The sequence below is a fragment of the Psammomys obesus genome, unplaced genomic scaffold (genome assembly GCF_907164565.1).
Source record: "Psammomys obesus unplaced genomic scaffold, mPsaObe1.curated_primary_1811, whole genome shotgun sequence".
Taxonomy (NCBI): Eukaryota; Metazoa; Chordata; class Mammalia; order Rodentia; family Muridae; genus Psammomys; species Psammomys obesus.
In genome coordinates, this window is record NW_026591711.1 from 7,766,946 (window position 1) to 7,793,490 (window position 26,545).

The 26,545-nt window shown below is 43.1% G+C and overlaps 1 protein-coding gene across 1 annotated transcript in view; it reads left to right on the forward strand.

Annotated features, from left to right (window-relative positions):
• Positions 1-3,899: 3,899 nt before the first annotated feature.
• Fkbp9 (FKBP prolyl isomerase 9) overlaps positions 3,900-26,545 on the forward strand; it is a 51,277-nt gene continuing 28,631 nt past the window's right edge. The window contains exons 1-3 of the mRNA XM_055611899.1: positions 3,900-4,332; positions 25,229-25,374; positions 25,982-26,171. Of these exons, the coding sequence (XP_055467874.1) occupies positions 4,112-4,332; positions 25,229-25,374; positions 25,982-26,171 (557 nt within the window). The 5' untranslated portion in view covers positions 3,900-4,111. The remainder of the gene's footprint in view (positions 4,333-25,228; positions 25,375-25,981; positions 26,172-26,545) is intronic.

Genomic DNA, 26,545 nt, shown 5'->3' on the forward strand with positions numbered 1-26,545 from the left:
CACACACACACACACACACACACACACACACACACACACACACACACCACACACACCACAAGACAAAGAAGAGACTTGAGAAAAAGAAAGGTTTGGTTGAGGGGATTGGGATAAGAAAGGATGATGGGAGAGAATGATCAAAGCACACTATAAACATGTATTTAAATTATCAGCGGATTAAGAAAGAATGTTTGATTTTAAGAAATGACATTTGAGCAGGCATGGTGATACTTCTTATGTGTAATTTCAGCACTGGGAAGATGGAGGCAGGATGATCAGAAATTCAAGGCCATTGTAGTCTACATATGACATTACGGCACGAAAACAAAAACAATAACAACAAAACACTGCTGTTGATGACTTCTGAGTTTTATATAAAAAGTTTATTAAGTGAATTTTGTCTTTTGATTAAAATGGAATTTCCAAAATGACCCCAGGCAAGTTTATTCAAAGCGGTGTGTTTTTAGCAATGAAGACTTAAACATCAAAATATCAATTAGCATTGAAAAATGTTGATGTTTCTCTGCGTCCTGCAGTATCAACTATTCAGCCAGAATTATTGGAGTAAAAATAAACAAATATATCCACCTCATTATTTCACAAACTTGGTTTCATTTCTAATAAATGGTGAAAAATATATATTCAATAATTGTTTAAAAACTCTTTATGGCTTATTACTAGCAAATGTTTGATTTATGTACCTGTCTTATGCATAGTGAAAGGGATCATGTGTAGAAAAAGTTTAAGAATCTCTTCCATAAAACATTAGAAATCATTAGGTAGTGGTGGTGCATGGTTTTAATCCCAGCCCTTGGCAGGCAGATCTCTATGAGTTTGAGGCCAGCCTGATCTACAGAGTTCCAGTACACAGAGAAACCCTATCTTGAAAACAAACAAACAAACAAACAAACAAACAAAAAACACAAGCAAAACCAAACTACAACATAAGAAACAAAACAAAACAAAACAAAACAAAACAGATCAGAAATCATTATGTCTCCTTCCAATTGCTCCTGGCTCATTAACATCTTTTTTCCAGTCCCTCCATCTTCAACACTCTTCCCATGTTCTAGTGATCTCCTCTTCTCCTCTTCCTCCTCCTCCCCCTCTTTTTCTTCTCCTTTCCCCTCTCTTTCTACTGGGCATTGGATCCAAAGCCTTGGGCAGGTTAGGCATGCACTGATATATGCATACATCTCCTATATTTTCTACTTTGAGGTGAACTCTTTAATAACTACATGCAAAATCATGTGGTATCTATTCTTCTTTGTTTGATTTGCTTTCCTTAATGTAATGCTCCCCAGATCCATCCATGTTTCTTCAAATGATGTCATTTTTTTTTTGTTATAAACATGCAGTTGTCTGATTGAAATTGGGATTTCAGTTCCTCAACTCAGTATGGAATAACTGGATCTTATGACAGTTCCCCTCCTCCCTGTTTTTTTTTTTTTTTTTTTCTGTAGTACTGTACATTGGAGCAAGTGCTCTACCACTGAGCCATATTCCTAAACTCTTTCTCAGTTTCTGTTATAAGCTAGCATCCTGCTAAATTGTTCAGGCCAGGCTTGAAGTGATTCTGTAGCACAAGCAGGCTTGGAACTTCCACTCTTAGGCTCCTGAGTAGCTTGATCATAGGCTTGTGCTACCAGCCCACCTCAGATGGTAGCTCCGCTTTGAGATTTTGAATAACCTCCCATTTTCCAAAATAGCAATAATAATTTATGCTTTCCTTAAGAATGTGAGAAGCTCTTCTCCCCACATCCTCACAGGACACTTTTGTCTGTTTGGTGATAGCTGTTCTAACTAAGTTGAAGTGATAACACATTATATATATATATATATATATATATATATATATATATATATATATATATATATATAAATTTATGTGTATGAGTGCTTGGTCTGCATGTATGTCTGTGTACCATGTGTGTGCATGGTGCCTGCAGAAACCAAAAGAGAATGCCAGATCCTCTGGAATTGAAGTTATAGACTGTTGCTAGCTACCATGTAGGTTCTGGGAAGCAAACCAGAGTCCTCTGGAGGAGCAGCAAATGTTCCTAACTACTGAAATGTCTTTCCAGGCCCTTCATTGCATTTCTTTGATTAGTGTTCTTGAACATTAAAAAAAAAAATCAAATACACACATTTATTTGTCTTCTTGAGAAACACCTATTTGTTTACTTATTTATTGTGGTGCTGGGGTTTGGCCAGCATCTTTTACATATGTAAGGCAGATTGACTCTGTCACCGGCTGAACTACTTTCCAGCCCCCCTGGACCCTTTTTTAGTTGGAATATTTAGCATTGATTTTTTTTTTGGGGGGGGGAGAGGGCATCATGAATTGAGATTCTTATATTCTAGAAATGAATCCCTTGCCAGAAGAATAGACTACAAATAGGTCTGCCCATCTTGAGGCTGTGCCCTTTGTTGTTGCCTTTGCGTGAACATGATTTAATATAATATAATCCCCTACGTCTACTTTTACTTTTGCTTCCTGAGCTTTTGGAGTCTTATCCAAAAATTATTTAGGCCAATTCCTGAAGTGTTTATTTTTAAAAAATATTTTCATATATATATTATATGTATGCCTTTATGTGTATTGTTGTACCACATCTGCAGTGCAGACAGAAGCCTCATGTCCCTTAGAAGTGGAGTTACAGACAGCCATCATGGGTGCTGGGAATTGAACCTGGGTCCTCCGGAAAAGCAGCCAGGGCTCTTAACTGCTGAGCCACCTTTTCAGGGCCCTGCTCCCTGCTTTCTCCTAATAGTTTCATGGCTTACCTTTAAGTCTTTGATCCATTTAAGTGGCCCTTTGTATACAGCACCAAAAAAAAAAAAAAAAAAAAATAGGGTTCCAGTTTATCTTGCATGAAAAATTATTCAGTTCCTCAGCACCATTTGCAGAAGAGATGTTTTTTTACCCAGTGAGTGTTCTTGCTGCCATGTGGAAAATCAGATGGTTGTGAATATTTGTGCGCGCTGGGGATTGAACTCTTGTTTTACAAACGCTTGGTAATGGATCTTAGCTGGGAGTAAAGAAAGGTTTTGGTTGATTCTCTGATTGCTTGGTTCTAAAAGTAGAATGCAGTCTTGATCTTCAGGGTCCAGGGGAAAAAATGTGGAACATTCATTTTCTTTTTCTTTGTTGATTCAGCCTGAAGCTAAGTTAGTATGGATCTTTCTTTGATCTCTTTTTCCCTCTATCTTTTGGTCTGTAACAGGACACACAGAATTTTTTTTTAAAACATTAGGAAAATTGACAGCTAACACTTTTCTTTGAGGGCCACCTGTAGTTTATTAGATCGCTGGGCTCTAATAATTAGCTCTATACTCATTTTGTAAATATCCAGTTTTCATTCCTCAGATGTCTCTGAACCTTTGTTAACTCTCGGCTCACTCAGGTAGCTCTTGTATTCTATTTGTTTACGTTTTATTTTGCACGTTTACTCTTTTTTCTTTTCTTTTTTAAATAAACTTCTTTGGTGCCCATCGTTTATTTTTCTCCTTTGTTGTGTCTTTCCTGGGTTTGGTCTCTGGATTATCCGAAACGAGTTGAGAAAGCCCTGGTGATTTACTTTTAATATTCCGCAATTTAAATAAATCGAAGACTCATTTAAGTAGTGGTAGCTTGTGAGATCTGGCGCTCTAGCCAAGATGTCACATGTTTAGGAAGTAACGTTCACTAATCACGTTAGTTCACAGCAACTCAGAGGCATCCAGAGGGATGGTTCCAGCCTGTTTACTGTGTACATCCTGTAACTGATATTTTAAAAAGACTCTTAAATTTCTTTCCTTTCTCAGAGCAGCAAGGGGAAACCGGACCCGCTGCCACGTAGGAGTCTCCAAAGCGTCTCCAGGGACCTGCGGAGCTCAGGCATGGGGCGGGGCAGTCACAGAGGTCTTCTGCTCGCAGGGAAGGCGGAGGAATTCCCAAGCTCCGGCATCCGGGCTGGTCGACGCCCCTCGAGTTGAGCGCGGCTCCTCCCCTCCCCAGCCTGGCGGGGGGCGGTCGCTGCGGCCCGGGGCGAGCCGGGAGACCTTTCCACGTTTGCATCGCCGCGGCGCGCCCGGCCTTACCCCTCGCCGCTCCTGTCCAGGCCGCGCGATGGCATTCGGGGCCCGGGGTTGGCGGCCCCGGTCGCTGCTCCTGCTGCTGCTCTGGGTGACCGGGCAGGCGGCTCCCGTGTTGGGCCTGGTTGTGAGCTCGGAGCTGCAGATCGAGCGGAGCTTCGTGCCTGATGAGTGCCCGCGCACGGTGCGCAGCGGCGACTTCGTGCGCTACCACTACGTGGGAACTTTTCTCGACGGCCAGAAGTTCGACTCCAGGTACCCCGTGCCCCCTTCACTCCCTAGGGACCTCCACCAGCCTACCCCTGCCCCATTCCGCTTTCTTCCTCCCGCGGCCGCAGCGGTAGGTAGGTGGGACCTTGAGGTTGGGTCCGGACAATCTCCTTTCCTCTCAGCCCAGCTCAGCCGCACATGCTTTCACACAGTCATGTAAAATGGCCACTCTACGAGACCTCCAAGAGTGGGTGATGCCGCCCGCCTCCTTCTTGAGGATCCTTCCTGACTGGTCCCTGGGTTTCATCCCTTGATTGTCTGGTCTGCCCAGCTGTAGCACTGGCTAGGAGTGTAGCACTGGCTAGGAGGAGGAGGATACTGATAATTGTAGCCACAGTAATGAGCTGTTGAAGTGCTAGGCACAGTTCTGTTTTGTGTGTATACAAATATGCATGAGCGCATTTAAATCTTTTGTGAGTTTCCAGAAGAACCTTGCCTTCATATATATATATATATGAATTTATTAATTATATTATATTAAATGCTCATGCATTTAATAATATATAATATATAACATATAATATATATATTAACCAACAAGGTAACCAAGACTAGTGATACCTGTGCAAACGTTGGACTCAGGCTATGGAAATTCAAATGCAGTGACTGTGTGTAAAGTCCTTTTTGCCTTCCGCTTCGGCTTCACAAAAACTCCAGGAGACATGGCCTGGAGCAGCCCCGTGGGGCTTGCCTGCATAACCTGTCAAGTCTTGAGCTCACTTAAGCTTCACTCCTGCCCCTGGCTGCTGTTACTAACCCTATGCTGTGCCTTCATGGTGAACCACTCCACCAGGCAGCGAACAGTTGAGCCTCTGCTATGTACCTGAGTGGGCTTATGTACAAATACGAGCAGCCACCCTTGTCTTTTTTGAAATTCTAGGTATTGAGTATGTAAAAGCCATTTTGCTTCTCTGTACTGTGTGGCACAAAGCAAGTGCTTAGATATGGTCATCCTTCGTGTTAATTACTTTTTGGGAAGCATAGGGAGATTGAACCCAGGACTTTGAACGTTCTAGACAAACCTCTAATACTGAGACCTCGTCATAGAGTTGTTTCAGTTGTAGCTTATTGAGGTATTCCCATGGCATTCAGTTCTCCTAGAATGTACAGGGCTGGTGAGATGGTTCAGCGGTTAAATGCTGTCAAGCTTGATGACCTGAATTCAATCAGTGGGGCTCACAAAGTAGAAGGGGAGAAATGATTCCCACAAGTTGACCTCTCACCTCCACGCGAATGTCAAGGCACACCCTCCATAAAAAATAATATGTTAAAAAAAACCTGAAAAAAATAGATTATATGATTATACAATTTTTTTAAACATACATTTCATTTGGTTTGGATATACCTAGGAATAGAATTGTTGAATCATATGGGACTTATATATAAGTTTTTGCGGCCCAGAACCTCCAAACTATGAATTGTTTTCCATAATTCAGTAAACTGCCATTCCCTCCATCAGTGTTTCTATATCTTCATGTTCTTTTTCACATTTTTTAGTAGTTGTCTTTTTAAAAAGTCCGTTTTTCTGGGCATGGTGATACATACCTTTGTCCCAGCATTGGGAGGCAGAGGCCAGCCTGGTCTACATAGTGAGTACCAGGACAGTTAGGGCTGCATCTTGAGACTTGTCTCAGAAAGCGAAACAAAACAGAACAAACCCGCCCGGACAATTCCCAAATTACATTCATGTATTTATTTACGGTGTGTGAATGTGTTTGTGTGTATTCACACTTACATATGCCTGTGCATGCCGGGGTGCAGATGTGGAGGTCAGAGCTCCGCATGCCGGTGTTAATTCTCTCCTTTCACTGTGTGTGTCCTGGGGGTTGAATTTAGGTTGAATTTAGGCAGTTCTCTTTCCCGCTGAGCGGTATTGCCGACCCATCCTTGTGGCTGTGATCTTCATTTCCCTAAAGATGTCGAGCATCTCTTCAGTGCTCATTGGCTATTTGTATATCTTTGATTTGCTCCTTTCATTATAAAATCAGAATCTTTTTTTTTTTTTTTTTTTTTTTGCTTGAACGGAAGGTAATTAACAATTCCCATTAGAACAAGTTCTACTCTCTAGGGATGGCTGCCGCTGTGAGGCAGTATAGGTCAGTGGAAAGAGCACCTTGCTACTACCTTGCACTGTCTACCCTCAAGAGATCTAGTCTCAGACGTTTGGCTCTGATCCTGTCATTTTGCGTAGGTAAGTTATTACAAAATGGCGAGACAGGCCCAATAAGAACAGCAGAGCCTGCACTCTCCCAAAAGGACAGTTTTACCCCATGTCTTCATTTTTATCCCAAAAGAATTCGTGTACCCTCACAAGACGTTGAGGAAGGTATCTCATTATAGATAAAGAAACTGCAGCTGAGAATATTCAAATGACTTGCCCAAGACACCTTAGAATTAGGTGGTCATATGTGAATTTTAATGCAGGCAGTTTATGGCCATAATCTATGTTCTATAGTCTGCCCATAAATACAGTGGAAGAAATACAAGAAGCAATGGACTCACATAGAAGCCTTAATTATATGTTGTGTGTGTGTAAGAGGTGGGTGGTCAGGATTGAGTTCCTAGATTGCAAGGGTAAGACTGAAGGAAGAGCAAAATGCCCCAGGGAGGAGCTGAGGAGGAGGGGGAGTTGTTTGGGGAGGTGGTATGGCTGGTAGTAGGGTATGGAGGTGGGTGCATGGTGTTGCCGAAGCGAGGTCTGGTCGATGTGGTCTGAATAAGAGGTGAAGTAAGTTCTGTTGCGCTCCTTGTGTAGTTCCTGTTCTCTCCAGGTCTTTTTGTTTCCTACTTCTTTCATAAGATTCCCTGCACTCTGTCCAAAGTTTGGTTATGAGTCTCAGCATCTGCCTTGATACCCTGCAGGGTGGAGCCTTTCAGATGCCCTCTGTGGCAGGCTCTTGTCCTGTTCCCTGTTTTCTCCCTCTGATGTCCATCCTATTTGCCTTTTTGAATGAGGATTGAGCATTTTAGCCAGAGTCCTCCTTCTTGCTTAGCTTCTTTAGGTGTACAGATTTTAGTATGTTTATCCTATAGCATATGTCTAATATCCACTTATGAGTGAGTATATACCCTGTGTGTCTTTCTTCTTCTGGGATACCTCACTCAGGATGATCTTTTCTAGTTCCCACCATGGATCTGGGCACAAGGGTCTTTTCTGAGACTGATAACCCAACCAAGGACCAATCATGGAGATAACCTAGAACCCCTGCACAGAAGTAGCCCATGGCAGTTCAGTGTCCAAGTGAATTCCATAGTAATGGGAACAGGGACTGTCTCTGATATGAACTGGTTGGCCTGCTTTTTGATCACCTTCCCCTGAGGTGGGGCGGGGGGCAGCCTTACCAGGCCACAGAGGAAGACAATGCAGCCACACCTGATGAGACCTGATAGACTAGGATCAGAAGAAAGGGGAGGAAGACCTCCCCTATCAGTGGACTGGGAGAGGGGCATGGGTTGAGAAGGGGAGGGAAAATGGAGTTGAGAGGGGAGGAGGGAGGGAGCTAGAGGGGGATACAAAGTGAATAAACTGTAATTAATAAAAATTTAAAAAAAAGGTGAAGTAAGAGTGGAACAGTGACAAGCAGGAGAAGTAAGAGGAAGCTATAGGTAAAGATTAAAAAAAATTTAAAAAGACTTTAAAACTTTTACCTGAAAGAATTATGCAGATTTATAGCAAGCAGTGTAACAAGCAGGAGCCAGCCAGCTTTGGAGGGATCTTGCATTCTGTCTATGAGGTTTGGACCATGTCAAAGGATAGTAAAGAGTTTGAGACCTGGAACTCAGTGATCAGATGCCCTTTTTTACAAGTGGTTGACAATGGGAAACTGAATGGAGAGGCAAGACACAGAGTAGCTGTTTCATAGGTCTCTATTCCTTTGGAATTTGTGGAATGTTAGGATATGAGTTTGATATTCTCTCTCTTTTTACTGAAAAAAAAAAGATTTTTATTATTTTTAACTATGTGTCTGTGTGTGGATATGGGCATATGCACGTGTCCTCAGAGGCCCAGAGGTATTGGATCCCCGAAAGTTGGAGTTAACAGGCAGTTGTGTGCTGGGAATCAAACCCAAGCCTGATTAAAGAGTAGTATTAACTTTTCCATTGAGCCAGCATCTCACCAGCATCTCACCAGCATCTCACCAGCCCGAAACTTTGGTAGTTATGCAAAGTATGTGTAGAGAGGAGAAATCTAGGAGTTTGGTTTTTGGCTGCCTTGGGGGGAGGGGCATTGCCAGAAGAAAGTGGCAGTTGTCTGCTGATGAGATGGCTCAGTGGGTGAGGTGCTTGCTGCCTCTCCTGATGACTTACTTATGTGCCCACACCCACAATAAGTAACTATTAAAAGAAGAAAAGAAAATGAGGACTTGTACTCGGACTAGAGTCATAAGCCACCAAGAGTATCTTGTGCCATGAGTTTTTTATTATTGCTGTTCTGTGTTTTCTTTTTTTTTTTCTGTATCTTTTTTTCATTAAAAAAATATTTTTGTATTCACTTTACATCCATGTTGTAGCCCAGTCCCTCCTCTCCTCCCAGTCCCATGCTCCTTTCCTCCCTCCCTCCACTTTCCCCCTTCTCCTTCAGAAAAGGGGAGCTTCCTTTCCCATCCATCCCAACTCATCAAGTTGCGTCAGGAATGAACATGTCCTCTTCCCCTGTGACCTGATAAGGCAATTTTGCCAGGGGAAAAAAAGCTGGACTCTCTACACATCGCCCAATGTTGGGCTGTGAGTCTAGACATCTTTTTTGAGGTGCTTCTGGGCAGAGCCTTTCGGAGGACAACTCTGTCAGGCTCCTATCTGTAAGTTTAGCAGAGTGTCGTTCATAGTGTCGGGGGTTGGCACTCCCTGAAAGGGTGAGTCTTTGGTTGGGCCGGGTATTGGTTGGACATTCCCTCAATCTCTGTTCTATCTGTATCCCTGCACATCTTGTAGGCAGGGTCAATTTTGGGTCAAAGTTTTTGTGGGTTCGTGTTCCCTTCTTTCTGCTAGTAGACTAGTCTAGTTACAGGGTGTCCTCTTCAGTCTCTATGGTCTCTGCTAGTAGGAGTCTCTGCTTGAGTCCCCCTCAGATCCTCCCAGGAGCCTACCCTGACTTGGGTCTCCAGCTGTCACAGACATACCCCCACCCTCAGTTTCTCTTTTCTCTACAGGCCTTCTGTCGTCTTGCCCTCACTCTCCCCAGGTTCAATCTCCACCCTCTTATCTCTCTGTGTCCCTTCCCTTGTTCCCTCTCTTCAGCCATTACTTCTGTCTATTCTCTCTCTCCTTCTGAGTGAGTTTTAGGCATCCTCCTTGGATCCTTTATGTTACTTATCTTCTTTGGGTCTGTGCCTCGTAGTATGCTTATCCTGTACTATATAATAAAATCCACTTATAAGTAAGTACATACCATCTGTCAGTCACTTTGAAGACAGTCGGGCCTTTTCTGCATATAAACATTCACAATTACCAAGATGACTGGACCTTCAGCCTTGGGCCACTGCTTTGAATGTGTCTTTGCTGAACCTCTGTGGGCTTGTTAATGTGCTCCTGTGTCCACTGTTGCAGATGCAAGCAGATGGCAGCTTTCACCTGCTGGTGCTGTGGTGCTCCTGCCCAGCCTTCTCAGTTTCATCTTAGGAGGTCCATCACAATTCTAGGCTTGAGAGTAAGGGGAATGCACGTTTGGGGACTTTGATTTCCTTCTGGGACCAAAGTTGAATATGTTTTTACTTCCATTATCTTGGCAAAAAGTGCCTCTCACTGTTTTATTCACAGCTTCAGATCTGTCTGCACAGCTGCAGGGTGCCGGCATTTGATTGATGGGTGCCCACTGCATGCCTTGGTTGGTAGGTCAACTTGTGCTGCTCTAGCTTTCAAAGGAAATGCGCCAAAGTCCCCTAGAGAGATTCTTACACAGTTTCTGATTTTGTTGGCTCTGGGGTTTGTATCCAAGAAGAATTTGTATTTGCAGCAAGTTCCCTACTGATCCAGCTGTCTTGAAGATAGGACTTTGAGAACCATTGCTCAAAAGAACCATAGGTTCAGTGGAGCTCAGTTCACTACATTTTCATTCTCTCACCCATTCACTCATTCATTAAACAAGTACTTACCGAGTACCAACTCTTCCGGGTGCAGGAGATGTAGCAGTGGGTACAACAGAACCCCTGACCTTAGGAAGCTCACCTTTCTACCAGAAGGACATATACACTCTATAAGTTACGCAGCAAAATAGAAGTTGGTGAGAGACAGATAGAGCCGTGCAAGATTGAGGTGGGGGCGAAGCACTAGGCTCAGAAAGGTGCGATGGCATTGGCCATCCTGATAATAACTAGCTTCTGGACTCCGTGGTAGACCCTCCGTGTCTCACATATGTCGGCTGGCATGCAGAGACTACCAATTGAGTGGCAGACTCTGCCAGTTCCAGTGACAAGGGGATTTCTGCCTGCTAGGGAGGGATTTGGGGAAGACATGATGCTTGAGATAGGCCTTGACCATTTATAGAATTTTATTTCTTCAATGTAGAGAGTGTGCTTAAGAGAGAAAGAGACGTGTGCAAAGCCTGGGCATGAACAGTGCCATGCTCAAGGAACAGGAAAAAAGTCCTTGATAGTTGGATCAGGAGGCTGGAGACCCAGAGCTGGCCAGATGTGGAGGAGCTGTTTCACAGAAGCCCTGGTAGCTATTAGAGGTCTTTGTGTAAAGGAGTAGAATTCAGGAGGTCTTCAGTGGATAGGCTATGAGTAGGGAACCCTAGTGATTCGTCTTGTAGCAAACTTATTTTGCATAATTACTCAATTAAGTTTCTAATGCTGGGATATAACAGAATAAAAAAACAAAAAAGCCACGCCCTTGTTATGGTTGAGAAAAGTACCAATTCTAGCTGACCAGAGCAGAGAGCATAGGGAATTTATTGGAAGAATCTCAGATGTGTGAGACAGACAGATTCTGGCTCTCCAGCACATGGCACAGGTGGGCCATAGACAGCTTGCCGCCACACTGTGCAGCACAGAGAGATGATGTCACCCAGGAGCCTGCCAGTCATGTGGCTAGCCTTCACCTGAAGCCATCACAATGTGTAAGTATGAGGTGGTCAGACAGCCTAGCTCTCTGTGGCCAGGGTGAAGGCCATGGCTCCCTGTGCCATGTGCAAGAGCGTAGGTCTGTGGGTGGCATTTCAGTTCACAGGTCTCTGTCTTCCTTCTTCTTTGCTGTGCTGGCTGGATTGGATTTGATTTGCTCTCTATGAGTCCTAGGCATAAGACAGCTTTGGCCACCAAGCCAGGCATCAAGCTAGGATGAACAAAGGACTGCCATCTGCTCTGCCCCTGACTGATAGAAGTCTGTTTAAGTTGGTACCCAAGCTCATCCTTCTGTAGGTTAGGTCCTCAGAGAAGAGCCACTGGGCTGGGTAGCCCCAGGGATAGTGTTGGGGTGGCCTGGGAGAGAACAATGATAAGCAGAGCTAGTCAGGGCATGCTCACAAGGGCAGGCAGTGTTTAGAATGTGAATGTACCGTGGCAAGAATGGGGATGCTAGAGTGCTGCTGGTGAGCTTTGAGCCTTGGGCTTCCTTCTGACTTAGGGAAAGTGCACTTCCTGTGAGGGTCCCTGGAGGCTATTGGCACATTGACAAAGCACACCATCCTGGGAAGATTTTTGATTCTCTCTATGGGGTATTGCTGGTTACTGCACATTCATATGAATGGTTTGATTTGTGTCTATTTTTCTGACTGAGCCCTTGTTAAGAATTATCTATGGGAACCTAACATCTTTTTTTTTTAATTTTTAATTTTTGGAATCTAACATCTTAATTTGTGCAATTACTTAAAAATAATACTCTGTAACGGGAATGTGACAGCTTGACTTTGCTTTGAAATTTTTCCTTTGAATATTTTAATGTGCTGGAGATCATCCCAGCTCCTTGCCTGCTCATTCTCTCCTTTTCATCTTTCTCGTCCTTCTTCACAACCTTTCTTCATTTTCCATCTGGGCAGCAGACAGGTAGCTTGCCAGATCATTTACTGGTGTCTTTATCCTGCCAGGTTCCATTAGCTGCTGGTAGACGTGGCTGCCTGGGAGAAATACTCTTGCACAAAGCGTCTGGTAAGCCTAGCCACCTCTGGGAGTGTATGGTGCAGAGAGTGGAAGGTAGGAAAGTCAGACCTTGCCTGTCCTCTTTCTGTCCCTGGATCCATTCTCAGTGGAGGAATTTCACGGGGGTGGGGTTGGGGGGAGAGCCACCCTGCAAGGAGGAGAGGTTTAGTTTCATTCCCTAAGGGCTCCTGTGTCGGGACCATGGTTGTCATGAGAAGCAGACCCCGGGTGAGGCAGCCACCTTCATTTGGCACAGGGAAACTGAGCTAACCTGGAGGTACGTTCCCAAGGTGGCTCCCGAATCCAGGGCTTCTTCTTGTGTACTTTCTGCACGACAGCCTTAGATATCCTTTTTTTTGGTGTGTGTGTCATTTTTGAGATAGGGCTGGGCTCAAATTTGACATCTTCCTGTCTCGGTCTCTTAAACATGGGGATTACAAGTTTTTGCCACCATGCATGGCCTGTTGATCTTCCAGTGTTGCCCATGTTTGGTGCAAATTCATGGGTTCAAGAGGTCTTTGTGCCACTCACTGTTGTGGCTGGGGTCATCTTTATAGTGTTCAGAAACATTGTCCTTAGGTTTTTAATGGTCCAAACGGACTCTTAAACTAGAATTTAAAGCCAGCTGACTTTTTTTTTTTTTTTCCTTTCTCCTAGTTGATGTGTATAATAGAACTGAGAGGAGAATTTTCTGCCTAGGGATGGCGTTTTTCTTTTGTCTCTGGATCTGAGATAAGAATGGTTTCAGCAAGACCAGTATAAGCATATGCCACTGAATTTTAGTGTTTAAAAGTATTTATTGTTTTATTTTTATGTGTCTGTGAATGTGCCTCAGTGTTCGAGAACCATGTGCATTCAGAGGCTTGTGGAGGTTAGCAGAGAGGATTGGGTCCCCTGGAACTAGAGTTATAAGCAAGTTGTGAGCCACCATGTGGGTAGAGGGGACCAAACCCAAGTCCTCTGCTCAGATAGAGTAGCAAATGCTCTTAATCACTGAGCCTTCTTCTCTCTAGCTCCATCAATTAATTTAAAGTAATTAATAGGACACGTAATAGAGGCTGGGGTCGTAGCTCAATGATAGAAATGTGAGGCATTGCGCTGAAGAAATGTCTCAATGGTGAAGAGCACTGCTGCTCTTTCAGAGGACCCGGCCTCTATTTCTGGAACCCACAGGCCTTACCCAGGCCTTACAAAGGCCTTACAACCCTTTGTAATTCTAGGTGATCTGATGCTTCTTCTCGAATTCATAGGCATCAGGTACATGGGTGGTAGACAGATATACACGCAGGGAAAACACTCATGCACATTAAAAAAATTATGCCATGGATTCAATTACACAAAGCGTCTGGTAAGCCTAGCCACCTCTGGGAGTGTATGGTGCAGAGAGTGGGGGTTAGGAAAGTCAGACCTTGCCTGTCCTCTTTCTGTCCCTGGATCCATTCTCAGTGGAGGAATTTCACGAGGTGGGGGGGAGCCACCCTGCAAGGAGGAGAGGTTTAGGAGGCCATGGATTCAATTTCAAGCACAGCAAATAAATAATAGTGATGTATATGCACTGGTTAGGTAATTTTAAAACTTAAAATTCTACTGCCTAGCTTCTGAGGATTTGAGAAGGGGCTTCTGGGCAGGTGGTCCCTTACTGCACTGTGGATTTTCATCTGTCATGCTCCCGCCTTTCCAGGTTCCCCCCGATGGGACCTTGACCACATCCTGTGTTACACGCTCTTGGATCTGTCTTCCCATTAAAATCCACTCTGTTCTCTATTTGCTTTCAATTTCCCCAAGTTTTGTTGCCATTCCTGGGATGGTTTGGCCATTTTTATTGTTCCTTTAATCCTTTGAAGGGGAAAGTCTGGGTGACTTTATGGACTCATTTTACTATTGCTCTTTTATTTGTTTCATTTTAGATTATATGTATGTGTTTGGATATAAGCATGCACTTTTGGGTACCCAGGGAGGCCAGTGTCAGATTCCCTGGAATTACAGATGGTTGTGAGCCACCCAACTGGGTCCTCTGCAACAGCAGTATGGGCTCTTAACCACTGCGCCATCGTTCCATTCGTCTTTTATTTACTTTTGTTAATTTTTTTTTTTTTTTTTGGAGGTAGGGTCTAGCCATGCAGCCCAGGATGGTTTCAGTCTTCCTCCCTCGGTTTTCCAGTGCTTAGATTACAGGCACGCACCGGCCCACCCAGCTTGCCATCTGTTCCTTCAGATGTTCTTTCTTGCTGTGACCCCACTTAAACCTTTGTTCAGAGGTGCAGCCTATTATTTACACTCTAAGAGCAGGAATGCCAAGTGCTTATTTATGCTAAGTAATATGTTGCAAAATATTGTGTACTTCTATGTAGACAGTTTACTGAGGTGGATATGGTGCGTTTTACTTTTCTCCAGCAAGAGTGTCATGGCTGGATCTATCGGGTTTTTTTTTTTTTTTTTTTTTTTTTTTGAGATAGGGTCTCAAACTTGCTGGCCTTGATTTCTGATCCTCCTGAGGGTTGGGATGACGGGTATGAGCCATCAAGCAGATCTTGTGGTGTTGAAGATTGAGTCCAGGGCTTCCTGTGTGCCAGGCAAGCCCTCTACTTCTGAGTTACTTTCTGGCTAGGTCTCACTTTCCGCTTTCTTAAGTGTTAACTTTATTTTGCAGCATAATAAAGGCACCTCCTTCTCAGCCCCGGGCTGCCACACTGTTCCTTGTGCTGCATCCATATATGTACCTGTGCAAAACAGCCCCTTTGCTATTGTTCTTTAAAAAAATAAAACTTACCATTGTAACCATTTCAAAGTATGTAGTAGTAGTGTGAGTTACATGCATGTTGGTATGCAATGGATCACTAGGGCTTTTTTTCTTTTTGTTTTCTTAAACTCTTGTAACTGTATATTCACCATCAGTCCCTCCCCATTTTCCTTGCACCGCTGTTTCCTGGTAACCATATTTTACTTTTCTTTCTATGGGTTTAATTGTGTGTGTGTGTGTGTGTGTGTGTGTGTGTGTGTGTGTTATTTTTCAAACAGGGTCTCACAGTATAGCTCAGGCAGCACTGGAGCTCACTAGGTAGCCCAGACTGGCCTTAAACTTGGGGTCTTCCTGTCTTAGCTGATCAGGTACTGGGATTATAAAGTCGTGTGCTATCATGTCTGGCTCATGTACTTTGTGGAATCATATGTGTAGTGTTTATCTTTCGGGGCTAGTTCATTTCTCTTAATGTAGTATCCTGAAGGTACATAGGTAATACATAGCATACTATAGGATTTCTTTTATTTTGTTTATTTTCTTCATTTTGTCTATTTCCCCCTCTTGTCAGCTGATAGACATTTAGATTACTTCCGTTTCTTGGGCTGCAGGGAATATGTCTGTGCAGATAGCTCTGTGAGGATCTGTTTTTAATTCTTTTGTATAAATAAGATTCTTGGGTCTTCATGTACTTCTGAGTTAAATTGTTGGATTAAAGTCTTTTTTGCATAGTAGCTGCAGCGGTTTACATCTGCACAAAGTTTGTGTTTCTCCACTTGCTCATCTACACTGATGTAGTATGTAGTAGTGTCAATTACAGTTACATGCATGTTGGTAAGCAGTGGATCTCTAGGATATTTTTGTCTTACCTCCTCTAACTCTAGATGTACCAACGATTTCTTTTCATTTTTCCTGTGCGGGGTTTCTATGTTTTTTTAATGGCCTTCCTTCCTGACCTGAGGTCATATTGCTATTGTTTTTGTATAGATAGGTACATTGAATTCATTTTGTTTAAAAAATTTGTATGTGAGTGTATCTCTGCTCATGAGCATGTATGTGTGGGTGCATGGAGGCTAGAAGAGAGTGTTTGATCCGCTGGGACAGGGGTTATAGGCAGTTGTGAGCTGCCCAGTGTCGATGTTGGGAACCAAACCCTGGCCTCCTAGAAGAAAAACAAGCACTTTTAACTCCTGAAACATCTTTCCAGCCTCTTTAATTCTGTGTGTAGATGAGGAAACTGAGGAGGCCTAGAGAAGTCAGAGCTGGAATTTAAGCCTGAGTTTGTTAGCTGCAGAGACTCTGAAGTCAGCTTAGGGTTCAGGCCTGAGGAGGGAGAAATGGCAGTAGAGGGGGTAGGAATGGGCAGAGTTTCAAAGAAAGCAGGCAGAGTTAGAGGTTACGGAAAGTGGGTAGTGGTGCCACCATAGCCCTGAGCAGGAGAGGGCTACCTATGGAGATTTTATCTGAAGTTGTCTGGCCTGGCTTCCAGAGGATTTGCTATCTGTCCCCTCATCTCTATGTAAAAGCCTGATGGGAAAGGGTAGGGTTTAGGTTACTGTGGCTTCATGCCCTGACTGTGTTCAGCCCCTTGGGGAAGGCCTTATCTCTGGCTCTTTGGTTTGGCTTTCAGTGCTGTCTATGAATCTTTCCTCCTACCCCAAACCAAGCCATTGAGAAGGTCCAGCGGGTCTTGAACTCTCTAGGGTAGTGGAGACGTTCTTTGCATTCTGGAGAGGAGTCCTAGGGTCCACTTGTGTAGATCACAGCAGAATGGGGAACCCAAGCTACTTGCAACCCATGTTAGGCTCTGGGTTAGATCCTGGTTCGCAATACCGTAGCACATTCCTAGCTACATATGGTTAGTGGTTACCATACGGAGAGCACAGGACTTAGAACAGGCTTTTATTCATTTTTCTTAGTCAGAATGACAGGTAAGGAAATTAAGGCCAGTGATTGGCTACTGGTAGACATTTTTACTCACTGAGGCCTGAATTGTCCCCTTGGGAATGAGTATGTTTGCCCATACATTTACTAGAGGAAGGCTTGCAGGTGGAAAGTGCCATATTTTCCTGGTACTTAGAAATATTGAACATCTTTTCACATGCTCCTTGGTTATTTATTTGTATTTCTTCTTTGAAGAAATATATATTCAAGTAGTTTGCTTATTTTTTTTTTAGTTGGTTCATTCTATTGTTGAATTATAAGACTTTTTAGATATCTTAGAAATTCCTTATGTGGTGTATTGGTTATTTTTCTTGTCCCCATGACAAAATACCTGACAGAAGCAACTTAATGAAGGAAAGGATAATTTTGGCATGTAGTTTACAGGGTTTGGTCCATCATGGCAGGACATGGTGCTGGAACAGCTTGGTCTGCGGCAGCTAGAGCTTGCAATGCAGCTGTTTATACCTCATTGATCAGAAAGTAGGGAACATAGGCCAGAACTGGAAGTGGCTGTAACCTCTAGTGGCTTTACTTGCTGGGCCTCATATCCCAGAGGTTCTGTAACTTTCCCAAGTTGCATTACTAGCTAAGGACTAAGTGTCCAAACATATGAGTCTGTATATTTCCTACTCTTCTGTAGGCTCTTTCCACTCTGTTAGTTATTTCCTTCACTGTGAGGATTTTGAAAGTCTGACACAATACCACTTGTTTGTTTTTGCTTTGCCAGCCTGTGCTTTTGGAGCTATCTAAGCAACCATTGTAAAATCCAATGTTAAGAGATTTTTCCTTGTGCTTTTTGAGATGGAGTTTAAGGATGAAGCCTAAGCTGGCCTCTAATTCCTTATCTTCCTGGATCAACATCCCCATTGCTGGGATGATGGGTGTGAACCTAGGGCTTCATGTTTTGTTCTAGGAGTCTTGTAGCTTTGGATCTTAAGTTTATGTCATTAATATGCTTTGTATTTGATGGCATAAGGCAAATTAGATATCCGTATTCTCTGGCATGACTTATTGGGGCCTAGCATGTCACCACCGTGTGGTCTTATCAACGACCTCTTGATCACGTATGAAAGAGTTCATTTCTGAGCTCTTTATTCCGTTTCATTGGCTGTAATTTAAATCGGGCACACTGTTTTCATTACCATAGTCTTTTATAGTTAAAGATCAGAAGCTAGAGGGTTCTATATTTGCACTTCTTTCATAGGATTATTGGCACTATTTGAGTCTTTAGAATTTTCAGATATTTTTCTCCTTCTAAAAAATGCCAATAAGAATTTGATAGGAATTGCCTTGGCTCTGTAGGTCACTTGGGTGGTTACAAGTGTTTTAATGAGATTAGGTCTTCCAGTCTATGAAAACAATGTATAGTGTCTTTGTTTTTGTTCTCTTTAATTTGTTTTTGCTTAAAATTTTTTAATATTTATTTATCATGTATATATATACATATATATGTATATATCATATATACATATGTGTACATGACTGTGCAGTGCACACATGCATGTATGGAGGTCAGAGGGCAACCTGCAGGAGTTGTTTCTCTCCTTCTACCATGTGGGTTCTGGGGATCAAACTTGGGTCATCAGGCTTGTTTACAAGTGTCCTTACGGGGTAAGCCACCTTGACAGCCCTCTTCTATTTCTTTCAGCAATATTTTTCTAGTTTCAGGGTGTAATTCTTTTGGGTCCTTGTTTAGTTTACTTCTAGAAAACTTTGTAGATAGAATTGTTTATTATCTACTGGTAGAATGGAAACAGAGCTCAGTTTTGCTTATTGACTTTTATCATGCAACATTGCCAAAGTCTTGTATTGAGAGAGAGAGAGAGAGAGAGAGAGAGAGAGAGAGAGAGAGAAGAGTGTGAATGAGCTCTTTTGGGTTTTCTACAGACAGTTTATTACATAAGCACAGTAATACTTACCTTTTCTCTGTCGAGGTTGGATGCTTTCTACTTCTTTTTCTTGCTGAATTGGCCTCGCCAGTTTTTCCAGGACTTTGTTGAATAGAAGTGGGAAAGTAGGCATCATTATTTTATTCCTGAGAACAGGGAGGAAACATCCGGTCGTTTCACCATTGAGTACAATGTCAGCTGTGCACAGCCCTTTCATTAGGCCTTCCTGGAACTGCCTGGTCGGGTGAGCCATCTGTTTTCCTGTAGGACCCCAATGGGGACATCTATAAAAGGTGTGAATGGGTTGGACAGTGGGACAGGCTACATATGTGCTTATTCCAGCATTTGCAGAAATGATTTTCATGACCGGTTCTGGGCTTGATGCTTCATATGAGTTTATGCCAGTTGCAATGATCAGCATAAATCTACCTAGGACAACTTCATTTTTTCCAGATGACCAGCCCTTTAAGCAATAGATAGCACTGGTCTCACATTGTTATAGCCTATGTGTCTGAGTGTGTATATAATATGTTTCTGCATCATTTTTCATAGTGCAGTGTGATCATAAAAGGAGACATTAATGCCATGAGGCTGACCATCAGAGGAATTAACAACACTGTGAGGCTACAGAGTTTCCAGAGGCCTATGCCAGGAGCTGCGAGTTTCTTTGTTTTTTCTTTCATCTTTGTTTTTTCCCACTTGGCTAACTTTTTGAGCTTGAAAAAAATTTTAATGCCCAGGGTGCCTGAATGTCTGAGCACCTACTTATATTATATAAGAATTAGGAGGATTCAAGGATTAGGAGGGTTCAAGCTTTTCTACTGGGCCTAACACATAAGAAATGTTCTGTAAGTAGTAGTTATTATTGAAAACGTGCATTTCAGTTATACTGAGTGAGGTCAACCAGACATGGAAAGAGAAGTACCATGTGCTTCAAATCTTTAGATTTGAGTATGTAATCTGAAGTATCTGAAGAAGTGCAAGAAAGGGACCATGGAGGAATGGAGAAGGAAGAAACCGAGTCTATAAAGGGGCATAGTAGGAGGGGAATGCTGTGAAGAATAATGAAAAAGATGTGTGCATGGACTTTAGCATGGACAAGGAAGGAAGGTTAATACAGGGGGAGAGTGAAGAGGCAAAGGTAAATAACACTAAGAGTGTTTGAAAAAAACCATCAAGCAACATGTTACCATATAAGATTACTTAAAAATATATAATATATATGTGCATGTGTATATGTGTATGTTTGTATACGTGTGTACATGTGTCCCTCAAGAGTTATGCATTGAACACAAATCCTGGTGCCAAGATGGGAATGTTCCAACAAATTGTAGGTCAGAAAAATTTAAGAGACTCCTGAAGCAGTATGGAGTATTGCCATTTTCCTTCCAGAATTTGGTGTAAAACCCTGCTGCTGGAGATGCTACATACTTGAGATCAGGACATGGAGGAATATAACTGGAACCAACCTAGAAGGAAGGTGCTGTGCAAGCTGCCAAGGGAGGGAAGCAATCAGTCGTGCTAACCAGTTGTAAAGCTTACAAACAACAACAATTACCAGCCTGGAAAGATATTTCTAGTGGTGTAATAGTGGCACTTTATCTTGGGGGTTACCAACAGTTGTCTAGTTGGACTTATGACCTGCTCAATAGGAAGGAATCATGACTAGTACTGTAAATCTAGCTAATTACCCAGGGCTGGAGAGGCTATAGCCTGAGAGAAGAACCTGCTACCACCATTTTCCTAAACCAATATAACTTCTAACTGCATTCTAAACAATTATCCTTATACCCACAGGTAACTGTATCTCTCACACCTTATCAAAGAAGCTTCTTTTTACAACAGCTGGAGACTATTTCAGAGATCCACAATTGGCCAAAGTGCAGAGAATAAGTGACTTTGAGGTGTCCAACCCTAACTGATAAATCTACTATACTTAAAGCTCAGAGAAAATCATGAAGAAAGACTGTAAGAGCCAGAGGCCCAGGATGCCTGCTATTAAATAATGTTTCTTAGGGAAAAGAAACATACCCATGAAATATCAGCAATATGGTTGCCTAATCAAATCTAGCATAATGACAGTACCAGCTGATATGTCAGGGTTGATGGGTGAAATGCCACAAGGTTTCACTCCTAGATGAAGAACTACAAGTGGTCAATGCCGGCTAAGAGAATTCCACAGGTGAGCTCCCACACAGGATATCCAATTCCAAGTGGTCAGCCTTGGGAACATGTTTATATAAGAAATGCTAAATGTATAAACACACACACACAATTGTACAGAAGTATTAGGGCAAGGCACGGTCATCTAGGGAATCTGCAGAGTTTATTTCCTCTGGGACCTCTGGGAAAGGGGGAAGACTGAATCACAAAAAGGAGGGACATTGGCAGATGCTATGAAAGTGACACTTGGGAGGCAGAGGGTCTTGAAGGTGGAGAACTTGGCTTGATCTGAGAAAGCAGAAGTGGTAGGTGGAAATCTCAGTGCTGCATTTGCAGAGAAAAAATTATGAGCTACAGAAAGAATGAAAGAACAGAGTTTGTTAGAACAAATAGCTCCCATTAAGGTGGCTAAAAGGCCCTAGGGGCTACTAAGGAACTCTGGGTTGCCCTTTTTATAGGCCCCTAGCTCTCTCCCTTCTGCACTCCCTCTCCTTCTTCCTGGTTGGTCTGGCTTGTACCCTCACCTGAGTAACTTCAACCCTCAAATCCCTTAGAACAAGAAGCAGCCCCTCTTAAAGGGTCCCACACCCAGTTTCCTCATCAGCTTCAGTTCCTCTGGCTCTCCTTCAGCGTGTACACACAGGACAATAATAATTAGATAAGGGAGCATGAATTTGGGAGGTAGGGTGTGGAGTAGCTCTAGGGGAAAGGAAGAGGTAGGAGAGAAGGAGATACAGTGCTCATGTATGAAGTTCTCAAAATAAGTTAGGGCCAGAGAGATGGCTCTGTGTTGAGAGCACAGGCGGCTCCCCTTTCAGAGCACCCAGGTTTGATTCCCAGAACTCACGTAGTGGTTTGCAACTGTCCAGTTCCGGGGATCTGAGGTGGGCACCAGGCGTGCGTGTGGTGTGCAGACTGTGGTGCAGGCAAAGCACTCATACATGTAACATAAATTTTAAAAATTAAATAAAAACAAGTAAATAAAACAAAGCCCAGAAACACTCTCAATTTAATCTGTAATTTCTGTATTCTTAATGTAGTTTTTTTAAGTGGAATGATTTGTGATCTGTTAGCTGTGCCTACAATATTCTTCTATCACCATAATGATTCTTTGAATATTTTAGTTTAGTTTAATGGACTTTCGGGGCTAAATGTGTGCACTTGCTAGAAAATGAATTCACATCGTTAAAACAGGATATATGTACACTTAAACTGCATCAAACTTGGGAACTGTATTCGTGGTCTGCGGAAGAGGAATACATTGCTAAAGCTACTCCCTGCCTGGGCAGTGTTGCTGCTCCCCCGTGTGCTGTGCCTCGGGAGTCTTGGAAGCCTTGCTTTCAGTTTCATTATCATAATCTCAGGGATGGTTCTGAAGATGGTTTTGGGATATGACCATACTCAAGCCAAACTCCAGAGCTGGCATTTCAGGAGGTTGCATTGGTCCCAGCGTGGAAGTGCAAGGCTGATGCAGAAGATTTGGTGCCTCTGTGTGCTCTAGTGTGGCCTAAGCTTGCAATCCTGTTCTGTTCACTGACTTGAAGAAAGGCAGGCAATTAAAATGGGGTATAGGACTAGGAGGAGATGGTGAAAAACGCTGCCTATAAGAGAAGCGCTCTCTCTCACTCTTTCTTTTTTTAGGGGGTTTTTAAAAATGGATCATTCCATAGTATCTGTCTTAATTAGGTTTCTATTGCTGCAATGTAACACCATGACCAGAAAGCAAATTGGGGAGGAAAGGGTTTATTTGACTTATATTTCCAGATCATAGTCCATCATCAGAGGAAGTCAGGATGGGAATTCAAACAGTGCAGGAACCTGGAGGCAGGAGCTGATGCAGAGGCCATGGAGGAGTGCTGCTTACTGGCTTGCTTCACATGGCTTTTTTATAGGACCAAGGACCATCAGCCCAGGAATGGCACCACCCACAATAGGCTGGGCCCTCTCCCATTGATCAGTAATTGAGAAAATGCCCTATAGCTGGATCTCATGGAGGCATTTCCTTAGTTGAGGCTACTTTCTGATGACTCTAGCTTTTGTCAGGTTGACACACAAACCCAGTCAGTGCAGTATCTATATATGTGTTAATGGAAAATGGTATCACTTTACAGTGTAGCTTTGTTACCTAGTGTGTGTCTGTGTGTGTGCGTATGTATGTGTGCAAGTGCGTGCATGCTTGCCACAGCACACATGCTGTGAGAGGTCACAGAATGTCTTGAGGTAGTTGGTTCTTTCTATCCACCATATGAGTCCTGGGGACCCAAGTTGTCAGGCTTGGCAGCAGGTGCCTTTGCCAGCTGAGCCATCTCATTGGCCCTGCCCCTCACTTACTGTGACTGACCTTCTGTGTGAGTGTGTAGGAATTCTAAAGATGGCCACAGAAAATTTAACTGTACGTCTAACAAAAAACGAAGCCGGGGCCATACCTTTGAGTTGTTTCCACTGTTTATTATTGCAGAAAGTTTTCTTTCACTTAACTTACGATATTTTGCGTTCATTTCCCCTTCCCCACCCTGACTCTTTTTTGGTTCTTCAGTACTGGGGACTAAATCCCGAGCCTTGCAATGCTAGACAACTCTTCCACCACTTAGCAGAATCCCCAGACCTCTTTCCCTTTAAATTTTGAGGCAGTCTTACAAGGTTGCCCAGGCTGGCCTTGAACTTGTAATCCTTCTTTCTCAGCCTCCTTTGTTACACATGGGCTATCAGTCACAGGTGTGCAGATTTTTTTTTAATACAATGTTTGAAACTATTCGTCTCTCTGACATTTTTTTTTATTAAAATTTTATTTTTTACATTAGTTACATTTTATTCGCTTTGTATCTCAGCTGTGGCCCCCTCTCTCCTTCCTTCCCAATCCCACCCTCCCTCATCTCCTCCTGTGCCCCTCTTTAAGTACACTGAGAGGGGAGGTCCTCCTCCCCTTCCATCTGACCCTAGCTTATCAGGTCTCATCAGGACTGGCTGCAGTGTCCTCCTCTGTGGCCTGGCAAAGCTGCTCCTCCCTCAGGGGGAGTGGGGGGTGGTCAAAGAGCCAGCCACTGAGTTTATGTCAGAAATGGTCCCTGTTCTCATTACTAGGGAACCCAGTTGGATACTGAGCTGCCATGAGCTACATCTGTGCAGAGGTTCTAGGTTATATCCATGAATGGATCTTGGTTGGAGTATCAGTCTCAGAAAAGACTCCTGTACCCAGATATTTTGGTTCTGTTGCTCTCCTTGTGGAGCTCCTGTCCTCTCCAGGTCTTTTTATCTCTCCCTTCTTTCATAAGATTCCCTGCACTCTGCCCAAAGTTTGGTTATGAGTCTCAGCATCTGCTTTGATATACAGCTAGGTAGAGTCTTTCAGCAGCTCTCTGTGGTACGCTCCTGTCCTGTTTCTTGTTTTCTTCTTCCAATGTCCATCTCATTTGTCTTTCTGAATGAGGATTGATCATCTTACCCAGGGTCTTCCTTCTTGTTTAGCTTCTTTAGGTGTACAGATTTTAGTATGTTTATCCTATTTTACAGGTCTCTGACAGTTTATAAAGTACTTATAGACAGAGTCCTGGTCTTGGCCTTCATTTATTTGTCTCAAAGCACTTAACGGAGCCATCTCCTAGAAGATAAAACTTGGTTGCTGAATTTAATGTTAAAGAACAAGGGCATAAATCCCAGCCATTATTTGTTATTGATTACCCGACCTGTCAGCACCGAATAGTGTGCACCCCTCTACTGCATGTGCCTCCGTGTGCTCAGGAAACCAGACAACAACTTTCAGGACTTAGTTCTCTGCTTCTGCTGAGGGTTTGGGGGATCAAACTCAGGTTGTCAGGCTAGTGTAGCAAGCATTTTTAAGTGGATTTGCTGGCAATATTCAAGTTACTATTACTATATTAATATGGTAATTATATATTCTGGATACTAACTATAAACCATAACTAATCAACCCTGCAGATACTGGACAGTGAGGACAAATCCTGGCTCAGTACCTCCTGGGCAGGACTTTTCCTTTGCTGTGGTCTTCTTGAAGCTGCTTTCACAATGGCAGCTGACTATGCTTTTATTTCTCTCCCTGCTTTCTGGATGGTCAGCTATGACAGAGACTCTACCTTCAATGTGTTTGTGGGAAAAGGCCAGCTGATTGCGGGGATGGACCAAGCTCTGGTCGGGATGTGTGTCAACGAGAGACGTTTCGTGACGATTCCCCCAAACCTCGCCTACGGAAGTGAAGGAGTTTGTAAGTTTTCACTCTGTATTTTCGGATACATTTGCAGCCTTTCCAGCCAACCTGACTGGAGAATTTGGGATATTTAATACAGGAAAAAGAAAGGCCCAACACTCCAAAGCTAGCATTTCCATTGTAGGTTTATCTCTTAGATATGGATTGGGAGTATATAACGAACTCCTGATGAGAGAATGTTTTTTCCTTTCTCTTACTTTAATTTTATTTGGAGGAAGAATCAGCACTTTGGAATTGTACATCAGTGATGGGTTTGGATTCTTTTGGCTTCTGTTCACATTGGCAGTAGTCATCAATTGACTCCCTGTGAACAAATGCTTACTTAACGGTTGGTCATTGACAGTAGACCAAAGATCTCACCTAAATCCAGCCTGGTGAACCAGTGGGTTTATTGGAGTAGCTTACAGAAGCATGGCCGAGGGATTACTGGGAGGAGTGTGAGTCACTCGGTGGCAGCTGTATCACTAAAAAACCCATTGTAGTGTCACATAAAAGTTGCTCAACATGGAAAAAAAAAAAAAGCTACTCAACAGCGGCTTGCTAGGGAATCTCTGAATTGCCAGGAGATGGCAGTCTTTCAGTGTAAACATACTTTCATTTCTAGCTGGTGTGATCCCTCCAAACTCAGTTCTTCATTTTGATGTTCTCCTGATGGATATTTGGAATTCTGAAGACCAGGTTCAGATTCAGACGTATTTCAAGCCCCCCAGTTGCCCTAGGACTATCCAGGTATCTGATTTTGTGAGGTACCACTACAACGGAACATTCTTGGATGGGACACTGTTCGATTCCAGGTAAGTCCCACTGTTGGCGGCAGTGTGTGAAATGCCCTTGGGTTTCTTCTGTCATGTCTTTGTCCTGTGCTCATTAGGAAACCAGAAAAGGTAGTCTGCCAAACTGCACCTTAGTATTAGATCCTGCCCCATATGGTTTTGGTTAGTGTTTGATACTTCTCAGTGCCAGCGTCAAACTGTAACACCTTAGAAGAAATTTAAAATTCCATTTAAATGATTTAATGATTTCATTTAAATATTTGTAGCTCTCCACTCAAGTGAAGGGGCCATGTTTCCCAGTAAGCTCATAAAAGTCTGATTTATTTATATAGTTTGTCCATGAAAAGGGAAGGGGAAAATGAAACTATGGAGAAATATGAGGCTAGGATAAGGAC